Source organism: Rhinoderma darwinii, chromosome 7, assembly GCF_050947455.1.
Source record: "Rhinoderma darwinii isolate aRhiDar2 chromosome 7, aRhiDar2.hap1, whole genome shotgun sequence".
Lineage (NCBI taxonomy): Eukaryota > Metazoa > Chordata > Amphibia > Anura > Rhinodermatidae > Rhinoderma > Rhinoderma darwinii.
Genome location: NC_134693.1, coordinates 80058418 through 80081237, shown reverse-complemented (window position 1 = coordinate 80081237; position 22820 = coordinate 80058418). Strand labels below are relative to the sequence as shown.

At 45.7% G+C, this 22820-nt stretch overlaps 1 protein-coding gene across 5 annotated transcripts in view; it reads right to left on the bottom strand.

Annotated features, from left to right (window-relative positions):
• Positions 1-22820, bottom strand: part of MEI1 (meiotic double-stranded break formation protein 1) — a 957414-nt gene that overhangs the window by 131015 nt on the left and 803579 nt on the right. For all 5 annotated transcript variants that reach the window (XM_075833602.1, XM_075833600.1, XM_075833605.1 and 2 more), the window contains one exon: positions 12911-13012. In XM_075833602.1, the coding sequence (XP_075689717.1) occupies positions 12911-13012 (102 nt within the window). The remainder of the gene's footprint in view (positions 1-12910; positions 13013-22820) is intronic.

Below are 22820 nucleotides of genomic sequence, written 5' to 3'. Positions count from 1 at the left end.
GTCCAAGTGGGTGTGTTTAACAGTAAAAGTCCAAGTGGGCGTGTATTATGTGCGTACATCGGGGCGTGTTTACTTCTTTTACTAGCTGGGCGTTCTGAGGAGAAGTATCATCCACTTCTCTTCAGAACGCCCAGCTTCTGGCAGATCACGCTGTGACGTCACTCACAGGTCCTGCATCGTGTCAGACGAGCGAGGACACATCGGCACCAGAGGCTTCAGTTGATTCTGCAGTAGCATCGGCGTTAGCAGGTAAGTCGATGTAGCTACTTACCTGCAAACGCTGATGCTGCTGCAGAATCAACTGTAGCCTCTGGTGCCGATGTGTCCTCGCTCGTCTGACACGATGCAGGACCTGTGAGTGACGTCACAGCGTGATCTGGCAGAAGCTGGGCGTTCTGAAGAGAAGTGGATGATACTTCTCATCAGAACGCCCAGCTAGTAAAAGTATTAAAAACGCCCCGATGTACGCACATAATACACGCCCACTTGGACTTTTACTTTTAAACACACCCACTTGGACTTTTGCAAGCCTCATTAGCATAACTACAAAAATGGTCATAACTTGGCCAAAAATGCTCGTTTTTAAAAAATAAAAACGTTACTGTAATCTACATTGCAGCGCCGATCTGCTGCAATAGCAGATAGGGGTCGCAAAATCTGGTGACAGAGCCTCTTTAACTAGCCTGACTTAAACAAGGAGGCAGAAACCTGCAGGTCAAACAAAGGAAACAGGTTTTTGACAATATTTTGAGACAATTACCTTTCACAACTGATGCTTGATCCAACAAGGGGGGGGGGTACTTCTGGACCTATTTTGAACTAATAGGTCAGATAGGATATCAAAAGTCCAAGTTGGGATTCACCTAGGTAATAGTGGTCACAACATAATATGTTTTCATGTAGCCTTTAACCCTACATGTTTGGCGACATGTCACGTACTATTACGTCGCTGCCGCCAAGGGGTTAGCGCATTGTCACGTAACTGTAAGTAACAATGATGGTACAGGCTCAGAAGTTGAGCATGCTCCATCACCAGCGGATGTCAGCTCTATATCACAGCTGACACTCTGCAATGGCATCCTGGATGCGAAGTACAAAAGCTTATTAGGCCACGCCCAGATGCCTATAAGGGTATGTTCACACGGCCTATTTACGGACGTAAATCGGGCGTTTTTGCCCCGAATTACGCCCGAAAATAGCGCCTCAATAGCGCTGACAAACATCTGCCCATTGAAAGCAATGGGCAGACGTTTGTCTGTTCACACGAGGCGTATATTTACGCGCCGCTGTCAAATGACGGCGCGTAAATAGACGCCCGCGTCAAAGAAGTGACCTGTCACTTCTTTGGCCGTAATTGGAGCCGTTCTTCATTCACTCCAATGAATAGCAGCGCCAATTACGGCCGTAATTGACGCGGCGTTCAAGCGCCTGCACATGCCGGTACGGCTGAAATTACGGGGATGTTTTCAGGCTGAAACATCCCCGTAATTTCAGCCGTTACGGACCCCCGCCGTGTGAACATACCCTTAGACTTGCTGTGAGTATATGACTGACAGCTCTAATACACTGCACTACGTATGTAGTGCAGTGTATTAGAATAGTGATCAGGGGCTCAGGCTTTCAAGTCCCCTAGTGGGACAAAAGAAAAAAACTTAATAAAAATAAGTTACATAAACAAAACATGCATTTTTCCCCAAAATAAATATTTTATTATAGGAAAAAACTGAAAACAATAAAAAAAAGTATGCACATTTGGTATAGGCGCATCCGTAACAACCCCAACTATAAAACTAAAACATTATTTTTCCCGCACAGTGAACGCTATTAAAAAATAATAAAAACCAATACGAGGATCACTATTTTTTGGTCACCTCGCCTCCCAAAAAAATGAAAATAAGGGATCGAAAAGTAGCCCGAAATGGTGTAATCGTATCGACCCACAGAATAAAGTCAATATGTAATTTATAGTGCTTGGTGAATGCCGAAAAAGAAAAAGAATAAAAAACAATACCAGAAATCATGTTTTATGGTTACCTTTCTTCGCAAAATATTTAATAAAAAGTGATCAAAAAGTCGCATATACCCCAAAATGGTACCAATGAAAACTACAGTTTGTCCCGCAAGAAATAAGCCCTCACACAGATCAGTTAGAGAAAAAATAAAAAATATATGGCTCTCAGAATATGAAGACAGAAAATGTGCAGAGTTTGTTCCAAAAGCGGATAAGATGGGCACCATTTATCAGTGCGACACAGGCAACACATCTATGAATTATTATTTATTTACCCAATTATTATACCCTCTTATTATATACCCTGATGTTCTCCGCACAGTTTACATATGCCCCCACATTATAAACTGAAATACCAGCAAAACGCCAAACAGAACAAATACCAAGCAAAATCTGTGATCCCAAAACCAAAAGGCGTTACCTCCCTTCTGAAGCCTACATGCACTAAATTGGCATATAGGTGGAAAATTTGAATTTTCACTTTGCACTATCCGCTGCGCATGAATTCATTCCTGATAAATGCCTTGAGGGGTGTCGTTTCCAAAATGGGGTCACTTCTTGGGGGTTTGTTTTACTATTTGACCTCAGAGCCCAGCAATTGTTGGCCAATGCTGTATAAATCGCCAAAATGACCTCAAATGCACATGGTGCTTTTTCACTCCTGAACCATGTCGTATGTCTAGGCAAAAGATTAGCACACAATGTAGGGTGTTTCTAAAGCCAGGAATCACGGCATAGTAATTAGAAAAGCTAAGCACCACATATTGGGCACTGAAATTACATATCTGTGAAAAAAAAATGATTTTCGCTTTGCACCATCTGCTGTGCATTAATTTCTAATAAAAAAAACAACTATGGTGTCAAAAAGCTCACTACACCCCGTTAAAAATGCCTTGAGGGGTGCAGTTTCCAAAATGTTTTCACATCTGGGGTGTTAGGGATCTGCCAGGTACTTCATCTAGGTATACTCCTGGGATTAATCAATCCACACCTGAGGCCAGACCTGTTCGACTGACACCATCTCCCACCAACCAGGGTGGCAGGCTCAGGAGTGGGAGAGCCTATCGCGGCCTGGTCTGTCGGAGTTAGCTCCGCCCCCTGTCCTTTATTACCTGCCCTGTTCTCTCCCTCAGTGCTTGTAATTCTTTTGGATTCCTGGCCCCACTGCTGCTTGCTCCAGCCTGCTTCTGCCGTGCTTCTGCCTTGCTGCAGTTCTGCTTGACCTGCTTTGCTTTGCCCCTGGCTTGCTTCTGTCTCCTTGCCCGCTTGGGTGTACTCACTTCGTCCTGGTCCTGACTGTCCGTTCGCCGCTCCGTTTCCTCGTGGCGTTCCGTGGCTACTGCCCCTTCTCTTGCATGTTCCCTGTTTGTTTTCCTGTGCACTTAGACAGCGTAGGGACCGCCGCCCAGTTGTACCTCGTCGCCTAGGGCGGGTCGTTGCAAGTAGGCAGGGACAGGGCGGTGGGTAGATTAGGGCTCACTTTCCCTTCACCTCCTTCCGCCATTACATAATTACAAGCCATTACCTAGTCTACCATTTCTCCTACGCTGACGCTATCATGGACCCCCTTGAGACCCTGACCCAGCAGATGCAGGGCCTCTCCCTACAGGTCCAGGCCCTGGCCCAAAGGGTCAATCAGGGTGACGCTGCTTTAGTAGTACCCCTCACCTCACCTCTAGAACCCGACCTCAAGTTACCTGACCGGTTCTCAGGGGAACGTAAGACGTTTCTCTCCTTCCGGGAGAGTTGCAGACTGTATTTCCGCCTAAAGCCCCACTCCTCAGGTTCCGAGAACCAGCGGGTGGGTATCATCATATCCCGACTCCAGGAAGGGCCCCAAGAGTGGGCCTTCTCCTTGGCTCCTGACGCCCCTGAACTTTCCTCTGTTGATCGTTTTTTCTCTGCCCTCGGACTCATTTACGACGAGACTGACAGGACTGCTTTAGCCGAGAGTCAGCTGGTGACCTTACGTCAGGGTAGGAGACCGGTTGAGGAATACTGTTCTGATTTTAGGAAGTGGTGCGTAGCTTCTCAGTGGAACGATCCGGCCCTAAGGTGCCAGTTTAGGTTAGGATTATCTGACGCCCTGAAGGATCTGCTGGTTAGCTACCCCTCGTCTGACTCCCTTGACCAGGTTATGGCCCTAGCAGTACGACTTGACCGACGTCTCAGGGAACGTCAGCTAGAACGCTTCAGTGTGCTCCCCTCTGACTTTTCTGCGATCCCCCCCGAGGTCCCGTCTCCTCGCCCCTCCACGGAGGACTCGGAGGTACCTATGCAACTCGGGGCCTCCATGTCCCCTCGACAACGTAGGGAGTTTCGCAGAATGAATGGTCTCTGCTTCTACTGTGGGGACGACAAGCATCTACTGAACACCTGTCCCAGGCGCAAGAATAAGAAGCCGGAAAACTTCCGCGCCTAAGTGATCATCGGGGAGGTCACTTGGGCGCACAGGTATTTCCCGTTAATGTGAAACGCAATAAAATTTTGCTTCCCTTTCAGGTCTCGTTTGCTGGCCGGTCTGCCACGGGCAGTGCTTTCGTGGATTCTGGCTCATCTGCTAATATCATGTCTGTGGAATTTGCTATGTCTCTAAAGATGCCTTGTATTGATTTACCTTATCCTATCCCTGTAGTAGGAATCGACTCTACTCCCCTTGCTAATGGTTATTTTACTCAGCATACTCCTGTTTTTGAACTCCTGGTTGGCTCCATGCATTTGGAGCAGTGCTCTGTACTGGTGATGCAGGGATTATCGTCCAATCTGGTATTAGGTCCTCCCTGGTTGCAGTTGCATAATCCCACGTTTGATTGGAATACTGGGGATCTCACCAAATGGGGTAATGAATGCTTGACATCATGTTTTTCTGTTAACTCTATTTCTCCCCGGGAGGAGGTAAACACGCTTCCTGAGTTTGTTCAGGACTTCGCCGATGTGTTTTCTAAGGAGGCCTCTGAGGTGTTGCCCCCCCATAGAGATTACGATTGCGCTATCGATTTGGTGCCTGGTGCCAAGCTTCCTAAGGGTAGGATATTTAATCTTTCATGTCCTGAACGTGAAGCCATGAGGGTGTATATCCAAGAATGCCTGGCCAAGGGTTTCATTCGCCCCTCGACTTCTCCTGTAGGTGCTGGCTTCTTCTTCGTGGGGAAGAAGGATGGTGGTCTTAGGCCGTGCATTGATTATCGTAACCTGAATAAGGTCACCGTAAGGAACCAGTACCCACTTCCTTTGATTCCGGATCTTTTTAATCAGGTTCAGGGAGCCCAATGGTTTTCTAAGTTTGATCTACGGGGGGCATATAACCTTATCCGCATCAAAGAGGGGGATGAGTGGAAAACTGCATTCAACACACCCGAGGGTCATTTCGAATACCTGGTCATGCCCTTTGGGTTGTGTAATGCCCCTGCTGTCTTCCAGAATTTTATTAATGAAATCCTGAGAGAGTACCTGGGTAATTTTCTTGTTGTGTACCTTGATGACATACTGGTGTTTTCCAAGGACTGGTCCTCCCACGTGGAGCATGTCAGGAAGGTGCTCCAGGTCCTTCGGGAGAATAATCTGTTTGCTAAGACTGAAAAATGTGTCTTTGGGGTACAGGAGATACCATTTTTAGGGCAAATCCTCACTCCTCATGAATTCCGCATGGACCCTGCCAAGGTTCAGGCTGTGGCGGAATGGGTCCAACCTGCCTCCCTTAAGGCGTTACAGTGTTTTTTAGGGTTCGCCAACTATTACAGGAGATTTATTGCCAACTTCTCGGTCGTCGCTAAGCCTCTTACGGACCTTACCCGCAAGGGTGCTGATGTCCTCCATTGGCCCCCTGAGGCCGTCCAGGCCTTTGAGACCCTCAAGAAGTGCTTTATCTCGGCCCCCGTGCTGATTCAGCCCAACCAAGAGGAGCCATTTATTGTGGAGGTTGACGCTTCCGAGGTGGGAGTGGGGGCCGTCTTGTCCCAGGGTACCAGCTCCCTCACCCATCTCCGCCCCTGTGCTTACTTCTCTAGGAAGTTTTCGCCCACGGAGAGTAACTATAATATTGGCAACCGCGAACTTCTAGCCATTAAATGGGCTTTTGAGGAGTGGCGGCACTTCCTGGAGGGGGCCAGACACCAGGTAACGGTCCTTACGGATCACAAGAATCTGGTTTTCCTAGAATCGGCCCGGAGGCTTAATCCTAGACAAGCTCGGTGGGCACTATTCTTTACCAGATTTAATTTCTTGGTTACCTATAGGGCTGGGTCCAAGAATATTAAGGCTGATGCTCTGTCACGTAGTTTCATGGCCAATCCTCCTTCCGAGAAGGATCCTGCTTGTATTTTACCCCCTGGTATAATCATCTCTGCCACGGATTCTGATTTAGCTTCTGATATCGCGGCTGATCAGGGTGCAGCTCCCGGGAACGTCCCTGGGGACAAACTGTTTGTTCCCCTGCAATACCGGCTGAGGGTACTCAGGGAAAACCATGACTCCGCTCTATCTGGTCATCCTGGCATCTTGGGCACCAAACACCTCATTACCAGAAACTATTGGTGGCCTGGGTTGCCTAAAGACGTTAGGGCTTACGTCGCCGCTTGTGAGGTTTGCGCTAGGTCCAAAACCCCTAGGTCCCGACCTGCGGGCCTACTACGTTCCTTGCCCATTCCCCAGAGACCTTGAACCCATATCTCTATGGATTTTATCACCGATTTGCCTCCATCTCAGGGCAAGTCCGTGGTGTGGGTGGTAGTCGACCGCTTCAGCAAGATGTGCCACTTTGTGCCCCTTAAGAAGCTACCTAACGCCAAGACGTTAGCTTCTTTGTTTGTGAAACACATCCTGCGTCTCCATGGGGCCCCAGGCAATATCGTTTCTGACAGAGGGGTACAATTTGTTTCCTTATTTTGGAGAGCTTTTTGTAAAAAGTTGGAGATTGATCTGTCCTTCTCCTCCGCCTTCCATCCCGAAACTAATGGCCAAACGGAAAGGACCAACCAATCCCTGGAACAATATTTAAGGTGTTTCATCTCTGACTGTCAATTCGATTGGGTCTCATTCCTTCCCCTTGCTGAATTTTCCTTGAATAACCGGGTCAGTAACTCGTCAGGGGTCTCCCCGTTTTTCTGTAATTTCGGGTTTAACCCAAGATTCTCCTCCGTCTCCCCTGGTTGTTCCAATAATCCTGAGGTAGAGGATGTTCATCGGGAACTGTGCACTGTCTGGGCCCAGGTTCAGAAGAACCTAGAGGCGTCCCAGAGCGCACAAAAGATTGAGGCGGATAGTAGACGTTCTGCTAACCCCCGGTTTGTCGTCGGGGATTTGGTCTGGTTGTCGTCCAGGAACTTGCGCCTTAAGGTCCCGTCCAGGAAGTTTGCTCCCCGATTTATTGGACCTTATAAGATCATTGAAGTCCTCAACCCTGTATCCTTCCGTCTGGAGCTCCCCCCATCATTTCGCATACATGACGTCTTCCATGCCTCCCTCCTTAAACGCTGCTCCCCGTCCTGGTCCCCCTCGAGGATACCTCCTGTTCCCGTTCTCACCCCTGAGGGGGTGGAATTCGAGGTGGCCAAGATTATGGACAGTAGGATGGTCCAGGGCTCCCTCCAGTACCTGGTCCATTGGAGAGGATACGGGCCGGAGGAGAGGACTTGGGTACCTGCCCGTGATGTTCACGCTGGGGTATTGATCAGGAGGTTCCACCTTCTCTTCCCCACTAAACCGGGTCCCCTTAGTAAGGGTCCGGTGGCCCCTCATAAAAGGGGGAGTACTGTTAGGGATCTGCCAGGTACTTCATCTAGGTATACTCCTGGGATTAATCAATCCACACCTGAGGCCAGACCTGTTCGACTGACACCATCTCCCACCAACCAGGGTGGCAGGCTCAGGAGTGGGAGAGCCTATCGCGGCCTGGTCTGTCGGAGTTAGCTCCGCCCCCTGTCCTTTATTACCTGCCCTGTTCTCTCCCTCAGTGCTTGTAATTCTTTTGGATTCCTGGCCCCACTGCTGCTTGCTCCAGCCTGCTTCTGCCGTGCTTCTGCCTTGCTGCAGTTCTGCTTGACCTGCTTTGCTTTGCCCCTGGCTTGCTTCTGTCTCCTTGCCCGCTTGGGTGTACTCACTTCATCCTGGTCCTGACTGTCCGTTCGCCGCTCCGTTTCCTCGTGGCGTTCCGTGGCTACTGCCCCTTCCCTTGCATGTTCCCTGTTTGTTTTCCTGTGCACTTAGACAGCGTAGGGACCGCCGCCCAGTTGTACCTCGTCGCCTAGGGCGGGTCGTTGCAAGTAGGCAGGGACAGGGCGGTGGGTAGATTAGGGCTCACTTTCCCTTCACCTCCTTCCGCCATTACATGGGGGGGTTGTTTCACTATTTGACCTCGGAGTCCTGCAATTGTGGGCCAATGCTGCGAAAATCACCAAAATAGTATTCAAATGCGCAGTGTGCTCTTTCACTTCTGAGCCCTCTCATATGTCCAGGCAAATGATAAATAGCTTAGTAGTGTAGTTTCCAAAATGGGGTGACTTCTCGGGGGGTTTCCACTGTACTCTGGTACCTCGGTGGCTTTGCAAATGTGGCATGGAGTTCGAATAGCAATCCAGTAAATTCTGAACTTCAAAGGCCATATAGCGCTCCTTCTTTTCTGAGCCCTGCCATGTGCCCAAACAGCAGTTTACGACCACATTTCGGGTATTGCCATACTCGGGAGGTATTAAGTAAGAAATTTTGGGGTGTTTTTTTTCTTCTATTACCCCTTGTGAAAAGGAAAAATTGTAAGCTAAATCTAGATATTTTTGAACATTTTTTTTTTTTCATTTTCACTGCCTAATCTTAATAAAATCTATGTGGGGTCAATATGTGGGATCAAAATGCTTGCTACATCCTAGATGAATGCCCTGAGGGGTGTCGTTTCCAAAATTGAGTCACTTCTCAGGGGTTCCTACTGTGCTCGTACCTCAGGGATTATGCAAATGCAAAATGGAGTAAGGGAAGTTCACATAAAGTCTAGTTATGTTTGGTGTTAGGAACGCTCACCCTAGTTAGAATTAGTGTCAGGGAAGTCCACTTGTTCTATAAAAACAAAAAAAAGATAAAAATATATCAAATAAGAAAAAAAGTTACATTAGATAATTATCTGCAGCATCTCAGCTCGTTAGTTTAGTATTAGGCCTCATGCACACGACCGTAGCCATGTGCACGGCCATGATTTTTGGGTCGGCCAGCCACGGAGTGTCAGCCGCAAGCTGCCCACAAATCGCAGGACGTGCACATTTCCGCGGCCATTATTTTCAATGAGCCCGAACCGCAGAACACGGCCATAATAAGGCATTCCCGTTCTTTCTGCGGTCCGGGCTCCTGGGCCATGCACAGACCGTGGAAACCATGGTCGTGTTCATGGCCCCATAGGAATGAATGGGGCCGCAATTCTCTCGTGGATTTTCGGGAGAATTGCGGCCGCAAAAGCACCTCTCTTTAGTGACCAGGAAGGGGGGCACACAGTGCTTCTGGAAGCGAGGCCCCATAATATCAGGACAGCACTTTCCAGGAGAAGTTCCCCTAACTGGTGGGAAGAGAAAGAGTCAAAGGTGGTGCAGAGACTGCTATAAGAGGGGCTTAAGGAAGGATACAATATATCTATGGGATACAAGTCCAAAAAAAACTGGGCTCTGTATGAAAGAGTGTTTTAAAATGTATTTGATTTTTAATTTACCCCAGTTTTATTTACCCTAATGCACTCTGCACAGCTTATCCCCCTCTGCTTTCTCGATTGAGCTCTGCCGTGTGCCCATGCAGCAGAGAACAGCCACATGTAGGGTATTGCCGTACCCAGGAGAACCCATATTAGAATTTATGGGGTGTATGTTTCGGTTGGCACAAGCTGGGCACAATATATCGGACACTGAAATGGCATATATGTATAGAAAATTGCAATTCTCACTCTTCACCATCTGCTGCACATTACCTTTTACACAGTACCTGTGGGGTCAAAATGCTCACTACAACTCTAGACGAATGCTTTAAAGTGTGTCGTTTTTAAAATTGTGCAACAAAATGGGGTATATTATTCCTTGTGAAAATAAGAAATTTTGAGCAAAAACAACATATTATTGGAAAAAATTTAATTTTTTAAATTTCACAGCCCAATTCAAATTAATTCTGTCAAAACATCTGGTATCGCTGTAATCTTATCGCCCCGCAAAATAAAGTGAATATGTAATTTATAGCGTACAGTGAACGCTGTAAAAAAAAAGGAATAAAAAAACAATAGTAGAATTTCAGTTTTTTTGTCACAACGCCTCTTTAAAATAGAATAAAAACTGATCAAAAAGTCGCATGCACCCCATGAAAACTACAATGAATTCCTCAAGGGGTCTAGTTTCCAAAATAGGGTCACTTTTAAGGGGTTTCCGCAGTTCTGGTACCCCAGAAGCTCTTCAAATGTGACATGGCTCCCAGAAACCAATCCAGCAAAATCTACATGCCAAATAGCTCTCCTGCCGTTTTTTCAACCAGCAGTTTATGACCACATATGGGGTATTGCCGTAAATCGGGAGAAATTGCTTTACAAATGTTGGGGTGCTTTTCCTCCTTTATTCCTTGTAAAAATTAAAAATTCGTACCTATATCTTTATCGGAACAGTGTGATTTTCAATTTCACAGCCTAATTCCACAAAATGCAGCAAAAAACCTGTGGGATCTAAATGGCCACTATACCCCATGGTAAGTTCCTTGAGGGGTGTAGTTTGCCAAATAGGGTCACTTTTGGGGGGTTTCCACTGTTTTGGCACCACAAGACCTCTTTTTACCGGACATGGTGCGTAATATAAAGGTAGACCTCAAAATCCACTAGGTGATCCTTTGCTTCGGAGGCCTATGCTTCAGTCCATTACCACACTAGGGCCACATGTGGGATACTTCTCAAAACTGCAGAATCTTAGCAACAAGTATTGAGTAGTGTTTCTCTGGTAAAACATTCTGTTTTACAGGAATAAATGGAATAAAAATGATTTTCTGACAAAAAAATGAAATTTGTAAATTTCACCTCTACTTTGCTTTAAATTCCTGTGAAACACCTAAAGGGTTAATAAACTTTCAAAATGCGGTTTTGAATACTTCGAGGGGTCTAGTTTTTAAAATGGGGTGTTTTATGGGGTTTCTAATATATAAGCCCCTCAAAGCCGCTTCAGAACTGAACTGGTACCTAAAAAAAAGAGGCTTTTGAAATTTTATTCAAAATATGAGAAATTGCTGCTTATGTTCAAAGCCGTGTAACGTCCTAGAAAAATAAAAGGATGTTCAAAAAATGATGCCAACATATAGTAGACATATGGGAAATGTGAACTAATAACATTTTTGGGTGGTAAAAACCCTCTGTCTTACAAGCAGATGCATTGAAATTCAGATTTTTTTTTTCACATTTTCTCAAAATGTTGCTATTTTTCACAAATAAACACTGAATACATCGACCAAATTTTACCACTAACATAAAGCCCAATGTCTCACGAGAAAACATTCTCAGAATAGCTTGGATTGGTTTAAGCATTCCAAAGTTATTACCACATAAAGTGAAATATGTCAGATTTGAAAATGGGCTCTGAGCCTTAAAGGGGTTTTCCCACGAGAGACACTTATAACACATCCACAGGATATGTCATAAATGTCAGATAGATCTGGGTCCCAGCTCTGGGACTCGCACCTACCTCCAGAACGGGGCCCCCTAAACTCCGTTCAGCTGCTGTGTGTTGCGGCTGAATGAGGTGTTTTCCGACCATGACAAACGTTATATGGTCTTGAGTTACGTAAACAGCGTAATTTGAGGAGCTATGCTGTTTACGTAAGTCTCATAGAACTTAATGGTAGTTACAGAAACAACGTAGATCGCATGCTACGCTGCTTCTGTAACTGCCATTCACTACTATTGGAGCTACGGAAACAGCATAGCTCAGCGAGTTATGCTGTTTACGTAACTCACGACCATATAACATTTTTCATGGTCGGAAAACACCTCATTCAGCCGCAACACACAGCGGCTGAACAGGGTTTAAGTGGCCCCGTTCTGGAGATAGGTGCGGGTCCCAGAGCTGTGACCCGCATCTATCTGACATTTTTTGACATATCCTGTGGACGTGTCATAAATGTCTCTCATTGGAAAACCCCTTTAAGGCTAAAACAAGGTTGCGTCCTTAATGGGGTTAATGTTTTGATGCTTCCCTTACTTTCAGCCTGCTTTTATTACTTGTGACTTGATAGTCTGTGTGAGGGAGTAAGGGACTATAGGCTTGAGGGTATGTGCACACGATAGCCGGTATTTACCCCTGAAAAGACAGACTGTTTTCAGGAGAAAACAGCTGCCTCGTTTCAGTCGTAAATGCTCCTCCTCGCATTTTGCGAGGCTTATCTGACAGCCGTAAATTTTGAGCTGCTCGTCATTGAGTTCAATGAAGAACGGCTCAAATTACGTCTGAAAGAAGTGTCCTGCACTTCTTTTGACGAGGCTGTATTTTTACGCGTCGTCGTTTGACAGCTGTCAAACGACGACGCGTAAATGACAGGTCGTCCGCACAGTACGTCGGCAAACCCATTCAAATGAATGGGCAGATGTTTGCCGACGTATTGTAGCCCTATTTTCAGACGTAAAACGAGGCATAATACGCCTCGTTTACGTCTGAAAATAGGTCGTGTGAACCCAGCCTAACACCCAATGGTTGGTGCATACTACCTGCCTTCAAAAAGTGCAGCTCTTCTGGGCATAATGGCTACAGTTTATTTTTGTTCACTACAATGTAATTTGATTGCAAAAGTGAAAAACGTCAACTACCAAATGTGAACATAACCTTTAAAGTTTAAAAGTGCAAACTGAAGCACTGTATTATTCATAGACACATTCAGCATCATAGGTAGGGTTGCTGCGTATGATTTACTTACCATGGTAGAATAGCTTAAAATACGAGCCATCCAGTACAATTTTAGGCTGACTCTTCTGCTGCAGTAAGCATAAAATGTGGAGAATAGATGGCAATGTCTTCTCTGTGGATAGAGAAATTATACCATAAAATATAGTGATGGTAGAGAAATTATATTAAGCCGTATAGTTATTACAATAATTTAATATCAATTATAAAAATATAAGAACACTTCTCACAGCAGCTCTAGTTAGTTGAAGATGAACAACATAAAGTGTTTCACAATGTAGCTGTATAATTGTTTTTTAAAGGAATACTAAAGTTAATCTTTGGCATTGCTTACACTGCATTTTCACAGTGTATTTGACGTATGCATCGTAAAAGTTCCCAGTGCATTTGTCAAACATACCCATAGGCTCCCAATATACCTACAGAGGCCAAAAGAGTATACTATTTTTTATTTTTTTTGCTGGATATACTAGTGTAGTCGACTACACTATTCTATCCAGCGGCATCTAGTAAAAAAACGTATATGTTAAACGAATGCCATAATAGCCTATGGATGACGGATGCCACTGTGTGGCATCCATCACAAGCCTCCGTTAACCGTATACGTTGGGAAGCTCTAGTGACGTAACTATCCACTGGCGCTTCCCTGTGTTGAGATAATCCATTATATGGAAACTGATCTCGATCCAGGTCGAGGAAGGGTGCTGCGATCCTGTCACTGGATAACGGCTCCCCAGGATCCGATCACCGACACGTGATGGTCAGGACAACAGTAGTAGGAAAAAGTGGGGTGACGGGATGCCGATGAGCAGTGTCTGGTGACGGAATTCTTTTGTGGATATTTGTCACTGGGGTTAATCCTGGAAAGCTCCAGTGACATAGCTTCTCCGGGCGAAGATAAGCAGTTCAGGACTCTGGCTGCTTTGAAGATCTTGAATGGGGTGAGGGAATTCCAGCACCCCACCTCTATCCTGTCCCCAGTGCTGCGCCTCAAAGCGTGTTCGTAAGCAAGATCAAAGCCTGTAGTCCACCCGCGCAATAGCCGGCGCAACTATCCCCCTTCAACATCTCCAAAGCAGCTGCAGTTCCTGGCTGCTCAACTCGCCGAGGTACCTCCAGCTACGTATCTCTCCATATATGGACAGTTAAACTCACTGGGGCCACCCCAGGGAACCTTCAGTGACGTATCTTATCCGGGTGAAGATAATTAGCCGAAGACTATGGCTGCATTGAAAATCCTGAAGGTGGGTAAGTGGTTCTACCCTGGGGAAGTCTTAAGAAGTGCTATCTTGGGCAGCTGAAGAGGGAGCACCAGTGATAACTGTCGAAACTGTATATGGTCAGTTATGCCACTCAAGCTTCCTGACGTATCTGTAAAACGAAGGATGTGACAGTGGCATCCGTCATATACAGACTATAATGGTATCTGTTTAACATATACGTGATGAAAAGAGTCATGAGAAATAATGACGTATATGTTATATGGATACCATTACAGTCAGTTTGTGACAAATAACACTGTATGGCATCCGCCACAGCCTTCGTTAAACGTATGAAATGGAGACCATAACACAGTGCGAACAGGGCCTAACTTTGTAGTCCAGCGCCTGACTATACTTTTACATGCCGGCCATTTAAAACAATGGCTGACAATGTAATACATAATTAGGCCAGGTCCTCCAGAGCATGAGCCACTGCTGCTGGCTCATAGAAAGAAGTCCGTGTGGGTGTCTTGAGCAGGCAACCTCACTTCTATGAAGTCCATATGCTCAAGTAGGGCACATGTACAGTTGTATGAGACAACCTTTTTAAGAGAAACATCTTGATGTGCAGAGAGAGGGAGAGGGGCTAGTAGAGGTGCAGAGGTGTGCCACAACACTACTGCATCAACAAAACCCCATGAGGGAAATCCTTGAATTTTCATGTCATAGATTCTGAATCAAAGCAGTTATAGAATTACTTGCTGCCCTCTGTAGCCCAAGTTAAAGGGATCTGCTCTTATTGCGTTCTCACACCTGGACCTCAGATCAGGTATTGAGACCATACTCTATGCGCAGCTTAGTGTTTGAATTATTATACTAGTTGACAAGTTACAAACTCTTACACTCTACCATTTTTAACCACCTTTAAGCTATCACCCCTAGGTCACTTCCCTCTTTTACTTTATAATATTCTAACCCCCACCCTTCAAAAATAGTCCTTGTGACCAAATGGAAGCAAGATCATGATGTCCATACTTTTTTTTTACCTAGATCAAATAATTGATTTAGAAATAACAAAGCCACCAAATAACTGTAGCTCAATCTTTTATAAATATACTTTAAAGGACAAACTTAGTGGCATCACAAATATATCATTTCTATTCTTCTACGTCCCCTCGCTGCTGCCGAGGCTGCCCTACCTTGGGGACTAGTCTTCATGCTGTATATGGTGGATGCCCTTGGGTTGCCTTCTTTTGGTCACAGGTAGCTCACCTCTAACTATTCCAAAACTCACTTTGTGCTCCTGCTAACTCATAAACCTCCAGGCTTTACAAATTAATTGCACAAACTAAATTAATATGCATGGCTGCAAGGAATCACATTCCCCTCTTATCACTGGAAGATGTCAAATATAGACTTTCTAAAATTACTTATGCCATATGCACTGCCAACATAGACGGGTTCCTTAAAACTTGGAAGCCATGGAACACTTACTGATCTTTACCATAACTTCAGGGTTGTCAACCCTATTGTCGATATTAGCCCTTTTATTCCTAAGGGTGACTTAACCCCCCAATTTTTCCTAATTGTCTATTCTCTATATTAACATATAAGAATCTTCTATGTATCATACTTATTTATAATTACCTAATTGAAAAACTGCTGACTACCCATTGTGTAGGGATACCTTGGCATTTTGGCCAAATGCACTTTGTTGGTTCCGGGGGCAGGGCATCATGGATGGCCGCTTTTAGACAGAGCTCCCACGCGGCCTGCTAAAATCGAAGGCGTATCACCGCCATCACGCCCAACACCCGGGCATCAACACCTCTCTGGACACAGAGAGATGGGTGCATGAGAGGAGCTCGGCATTTTGACCTCCCCAGAGCCCTGAACGGTGTAACGCCGGACTGGACCCAGCAACTTCCGCCGCCATCTTGGGAGACAAGTGCAGGCTGACGATAATGCCGGGGCCTGCGATCCAGAGGTAAGGGGAAGTCTCCATTCTACCCTCCAGGCCACGCATATTTATCGGCCGTTGGAAGTCCTCTACCCTGTTCCCCGCTACAGCCATCTTGGCGAACCTCATACGGCCACAGACATTGCTTGGGCCTGCACTCCCAGGGTGTAGTCTTGCCTGCAGGTGACGTTCAATTCCACCCCCTAGAGTATATTATTCTCAGGCCTGAAGGCCTCTTAGATCCCCGCTAACACCGATACCTTGACTCCCCACCTAGGGACGGCACATGTGGTTGGGCTCCCACACCTCACAGCAGTAGACCAGCTACGACATTTCTGAGGTGATAGGGTGGAGGGGCCCTGGCACCCAGACAAAGGTCCACTCTGAAGCCCGGACATTTTGGGTCAAATATAGTGGATGCGGAGACCCACTATTTCACCCCTGTGTCAGCCTGTACTGCAGAAAGCTACACCTCTGCCTACCTCTCACGGTCCATATTTCCTCTCTGAGGATACTAGTGCTGAGTCATTCTAAGATGATCGGCTGCAGCGGCTGCGGCAGCCAGTGATTGGCTGCAGTGGCCGCGGCAGCCCGTGATTGGCTGCAGAGGCCGCGGCAGCCCGTGACTGGCTGCAGAGGCCGCGGCAGCCCGTGACTGGCTGCAGAGGCCGCGGCAGCCCGTGACTGGCTGCAGAGGCCGCGGCAGCCCGTGACTGGCTGCAGAGGCCGCGGCAGCCTGTGATTGGCTGCAGAGGCGGTCACGTGACGTGTGTGACCGCTACTACAGCCTGTGACTGGCTGCAGCGGCGACATGGATGAAACATCATCGCTGGAGGCCGGACAGGAGGAATGTAAGTATGAACGTATTTTTTATTTTTTTTTATTACATTAAAACTGTATTTTCCGCACGCCGAGCATGGTACTGTCAAGGTTGCTGAAAGAGTTAGTGCAGCCCATTAACTGTTTCAGCACCCTGGACAGTACCATGCTCGGCGCACGGAAATAATAGGTTCGGTCAGAACTAGTTCGGTCCGAATCGAACTTTTTCGTGAAATTCGGCGAACCAGCCGAACTGAACTTTTCATAAATTCGCTCATCTCTAATCCTAATCTTCCAGAACAACTCGGCATTGGTCGCTCAGAAACGCAAAGCTTTTGCCCCAATCTGCCGAATACTATATGACATCGAAGAAAGGAACTGCAGCACTCAAGATAATCCAAAGAAGTGTATTTGATTTATTCACCAAGCATAAAAACACCTGCAACGTTTCAACCCATGAATGGGTCTTTATCAAGCATGTTTATTTTCTATTTACCATTCTCGCGTGTGCTAAACTCCTTTCTCTTGCAGATGAATGAGGGCATGGTTATCGCCACTACACACGCCATTGGGATTAGGCTGGGCACGCGGCTTGCTGGGACCGCGAGGTGCAGCTGGATGTTTCGTAATCTTACCTGGATCTGTCAGGGATCATTACCATGTATATTGTTTGAAAAATATTATCCTTACATATATATATATATATTCAGTATATTACACAAAGAGATTGGATTAATGGAGCACAAAGAGCCTGCATAACACGCCTATGGAAGACACCACCCCCTGGAATGCAAAGAGGAGTGTGCAGAAGAATGTACAGGAAAACTTACAGCAGAGGAGCCAATGGGACTTAAGCAAGTCCCACATCTTGAGGGAGGGGCATGTGTCTCCTCTGTCTGTTTCTTTGTTCTGAATAAAGTTCAGTTCTCCTCTTTTCTGATGAGAGGGAAGCTGTATCAAACATTTCTGTGTGATGTACTTCTCTCCAGGCATGCCTTCAGCTTTCAATTTACAGAGGTGGTTATTCGGTGTGAAATACGGACCTGACATTTGGCACCCCAGATGGGACCTCACTCGAGGAAATATCAAAATCCGGACAATCGACAATCACAGGGTGAAACAGATAACTCAAAGTTGCCCACTGAAGGAATTTGATCACCTCCGCAATAACACGGTAAGCGAATTGATTTTATAAATCTTCGTCTTATCTGTGTGGATCCAGCTTCGTGACACGGAATGAGTACCCAACATGCACATTTTCCTGACACATATCACACCTCTCCCCATATCCGATTCCTCTCCTGGAATGTGGATGGCTTAAACACACCCTTGTAGAGCAGGAAGGTGCTCAATCACCTTAAACAGCTCTCACCCGATATTCGCTTTTTACAGGAGACTCATTTGGAGATTGAAAACGCAAAAAATGGCCATACTCACAAATTGGGCAGGTATAATCCCAACAGGACGCAGCAAGGTCAAAAATGTTGCTGAAGGAAAGTGCTCAGGTGTGTTAAATAATAATAGCCACTCCCACTAGCCTTGAGGGGAGTGGCGTGTGGTGCATGGGATAAGTAGTAAAAAATAAATGAATTGTGTATAATGTGCAAGGAGTAATAATATGTGTGAAATATAGGGGCAATACTGAGTATAGTGAGTGGTGAATAACATGTATAAAATATAGGGGGCAGTACTGAAAGGGTCAGGAATGTGAGTGATGCATGAAGTGTGGGTGCAGTGTGTAAAACATGGAGGGATAATGCGTAAATCATGGGGCACAGCCAATATAACCTGGTAGCAGCCTATTTGTAACGCCATGATAATACATAGAGCGGGCTGCCCTGCTTGCTATGCAAGACAGCAACACAACATGCTCTCCCAGCATTGAAGACCTGGCTGCGTCCAAAAAGTAGTAAATATAATACAAGTAAACATGGAAAATACATGGGGTATTGGTTGTAATTTTGGCCAAAAGAACGCAAGCTCGCAATCAGGCTATATAGGCTGTGCCCCATGATTTACGCATTATCCCTCCATGTTTTACACACTGCACCCACACTTCATGCATCACTCACATTACTGACCCTTTCAGTACTGCCCCCTATATTTTACACATGTTATTCACCACTCACTATACTCAGTATTGCCCCTATATTTCACACATATTATTACTCCTTGCACATTATACACAATTCATTTATTTTTTACTACTTATCCCATGCACCACACGCCACTCCCCTCAAGGCTAGTGGGAGTGGCTATTATTATTTAACAAACCTGAGCACTTTCCTTCAGCAGCATTTTTGACCTGGCTGTGTCCTGTTGGGATTATACCTGCCCAATTTGTGAGTATTGCCATTTTTTGTGTTTTTAATCTTATTATATGTCCCACTTTTTTTTCTGTCATTTGCAGATTGGGCACACAGAGCAGATTGATGACCCCTTGGTTATCTGATTGCTTCTTAGCTTCGCATTCTTCCTCTTCGAGGGGGGTGGCAATCCTTTTTAAAAAGGGCCTGCGGTACACACTAGAAAGTTCAGTAAGTTATACCCAGGGTTGATACCTCATTTTACATGTAAATATAGATGATAGCCCTTATTTGTTGGTCAATATCTATGCTCCAAATCATGACCAGAAGGCATTCTATCCAGAAATTCTTCAACTAATATTGGGTCTCCCTAAACATAGCCTAATTATCGGGGGTGACTTCAACTTGGTACACTGTCCCACTATGGATAGGTCCACCCCTACCCCTCAGTCTCAGGATGCCACTTCCTCCCTTGCTCTCTTCATGGATTCTCTCAACGTTTGCGATCCCTGGAGAGTACTGGATGGGGGAGCACGTGAATACGCCTGCCACTCGGTTGCTCACAATTCATTCTTGCGCATAGATTATTTTCCGATATCAACGTCCTTGTTCGACACCCATTCTTCCTCCCGGATTTGCCCCATCACCATATTTGATCATGCCCCGATCACTATGACACTATCACTCTCACACTCCTCACCAAAGACTAGAATATGGTGATATCCAGCTTACTTGGCAGAATCCGAGGAATTCAAACAATATCTCTGCCTACATTGAGGCAACTACCTAGATGATAGCTCCCCCCATGTGGAAAACATACCGCTCTTATGGGCAAGGTCCAAGGCAGTGATGAGAGGGCATATTATTGGATATCTGTCCCGTAGGCGGAAAATACGGAGATCCTGTTTTGATGCCCTTTACATGGATCTACTGGTGGCCCAGAGAACCTACATAGATGATTCAACCCCACTCAATCAACAGATTAACCAAACTGCAAAACATTGGTTAGACAATTTTATCCATACTGAATCACATTGGCAGGTTAAATCCACGGATATCATATTTTACAAAACCGGTAAACTACTTGCGACACTCGCAAAACAGAAGCATCCCTATAAACCTATTTTGTCCTTACGTAACCCCCTTACAGGCAATGTCTCTACTGACCCAATAGAAATAGCAAATATTTTTACTGATTACTATGAAGAACTTTATAGGGCAGCCCCGGGCTCTCCCCCAGAGATTAACTCCTTTCTGGACACGGTTAAATTGCCCTCCCTTTCGGTAGAGCAACAATATTTATTGAATGCAGAAATACAGGAGGAAGAGGTGAAACAAGCTATTTTGACAGCTTCCAATGGGAAAACCCTGGGTTCAGATGGATTTTCATCAGAATATTATAAAATCTTGGCGCCTCAGCTGGTTCCCGTTCTGACTAATTTATACAATGAAGCGTTTTTGCATTCCATGCCCATTGACCGCTTCACGGAATCGCGCATTGTGCTTTTACCCAAATCGCACAAAGATCTTTCCCTGACTCAATCATACCGCCCTATCTCGTTACTTAACCATGACTATAAGCTGCTGGCCAGAATACTGGAGGATAGGTTGCAATGCTGCCTTCCTGATCTTTTGTCTGATACTCAGACTGGTTTTACTCGGGGTAGGACTTGTATAAAAAAATATCAGATCTACAATAGCCGCTACGGTCTTGGCACAGGACTCCACACAATCGGTGACTATGTTACTGAGTCTTGACGCTGAGAAAGCGTTTGATATGGTGACATGGCCGTTTTTGGATGAGGTGCTGGTCCATACGGGCTTGGGTTCTATGTTTACCCGATTCATCCAGTCCCTTCGTGTGGGGGCGGTGACATGTGTGGCGGTCAATGGGCATAACTCTCCCCCTATAGATATTTTTAGAGGTACCAAGCAGGGATGCCCGACCTTCTGTTTAATCTTTCGATAGACCCCTTCCTATGTCACCTTTCTCAAGACCTCGACTTTTCAGGGCTTTACTCTACGGGACCTAGAATTAAAAGTAGCCGCTTTTGCGGATGATATCCTGTTGGGATAGTCACAGACCCTAAACGGACACTAACTCCCCTCCTTGAAGAACTAGACCGCGTGGGCCGATTATCGGTATATTATCTTAATAGGGACAAAACAGAGATTTTATTAAAGAGAGGGCCTTCTAAACCCCTTTGGGCATCCACCTTTCCATTTCGATGGAACACTCAGGCGATTAAATACTTAGGAGTTCATAACTACAGACACCCTGCTAAACTTTACAGACTTATTATAGCACGTTATATAGAGGAATTAGAAAAGACTCTCTCCAATTGGAAACATTTCACCCTTTCATACCTAGGGAAGGCCAATCTTCTTAAGATGATGGAATTCCCTCGTCTCCTATATATTTTCCACACCCTCCCAATATATCTCACCCCAAAAGATGAAAAACGTATTAACTACCTATACAGGACATTCGTGTGTGTGTGTGTGGGGGGGCAGATCCCGCATAGCATACCAGATTTTACAACAACCAAGAGCCAATGGGGGCATTAATTTCCCCAACATTAAACAGTATAACCTGGTGGCCGTGTTCCGTTACATCTCGGACTGGCTTGGGAACACCTCTCACTATACCTCGTGTACTCTGGATTTCAGATTATTTTCTGGGCGGGCTTTGTTGGGTCTCCTGCACCTTCCATATGAGGGTTTATCTGTTGAGACTAGAGCTAACCCACTTACCACTAATCTGTAATAATAATTTTCAAGATAGTAACCCACGGGCAATATTGCAGAGATGGCACACGTTAGGAATCACCTCCCTAAAACAGCTTGTACATAAGCAAGACCGTAGGACTCTTACACTTTCAGAACTCTGCTCTAAATATCCCGAGTTACCCATCGACCAGTTCAGTTTTCTTCAAGTCGACAGCTATATAAAAAAGGTTTTGCCACAACTGCCAGACCTGGAATGGAATCCTTATTTGCTCCTAAAATTCTCCAGTCCCAACTCCCCGAAGGGCCAAATATCTAGAAATTACCAATTCCTTCATGTTCCCCTTGATTAGTCACAATCCCAGACTGCTCTAACTAAATGGCAGAGTAACGATCGGACCCTAACTCACACCACAATACTTGCGGCTCTAGAACAGGCACATAAATTTCTTCCCACAGGTCTTATTTGACCCCGAGTGTGGGGCATAAAATTGGTATCTACGAATCATCATGTTGCCTCAAATGTCAAGCACCTGCAGCCAATCTCTACCATTGTTTATTGTCATGCCCGCACATTCGTACATTTTGGTCCCGCATACGCACATTCACTACTACTCACCTCACAACCTTTGCCTTGATACGATACTGTGGGCAGTGTTTGGGTACATGGACCCTGAAATGTTCCCCCGGAGCACACAAATTGTTGCACTACGTAGCTGGAGCGAAAACCATATTACAAACCTGGCTTGCTAATCAGCCCCCACCTTTTAAGTTATTCCTTTATAAATTATCCTATCTGCTAAAAATAGACTGGGTAGAGGCCTCCCTCCATAAGGAATTACAGGTCCAACAATTTTTTGAAACATGGGAAACATTCAATGCATTACTCCCACAAAACATTCAAACGCA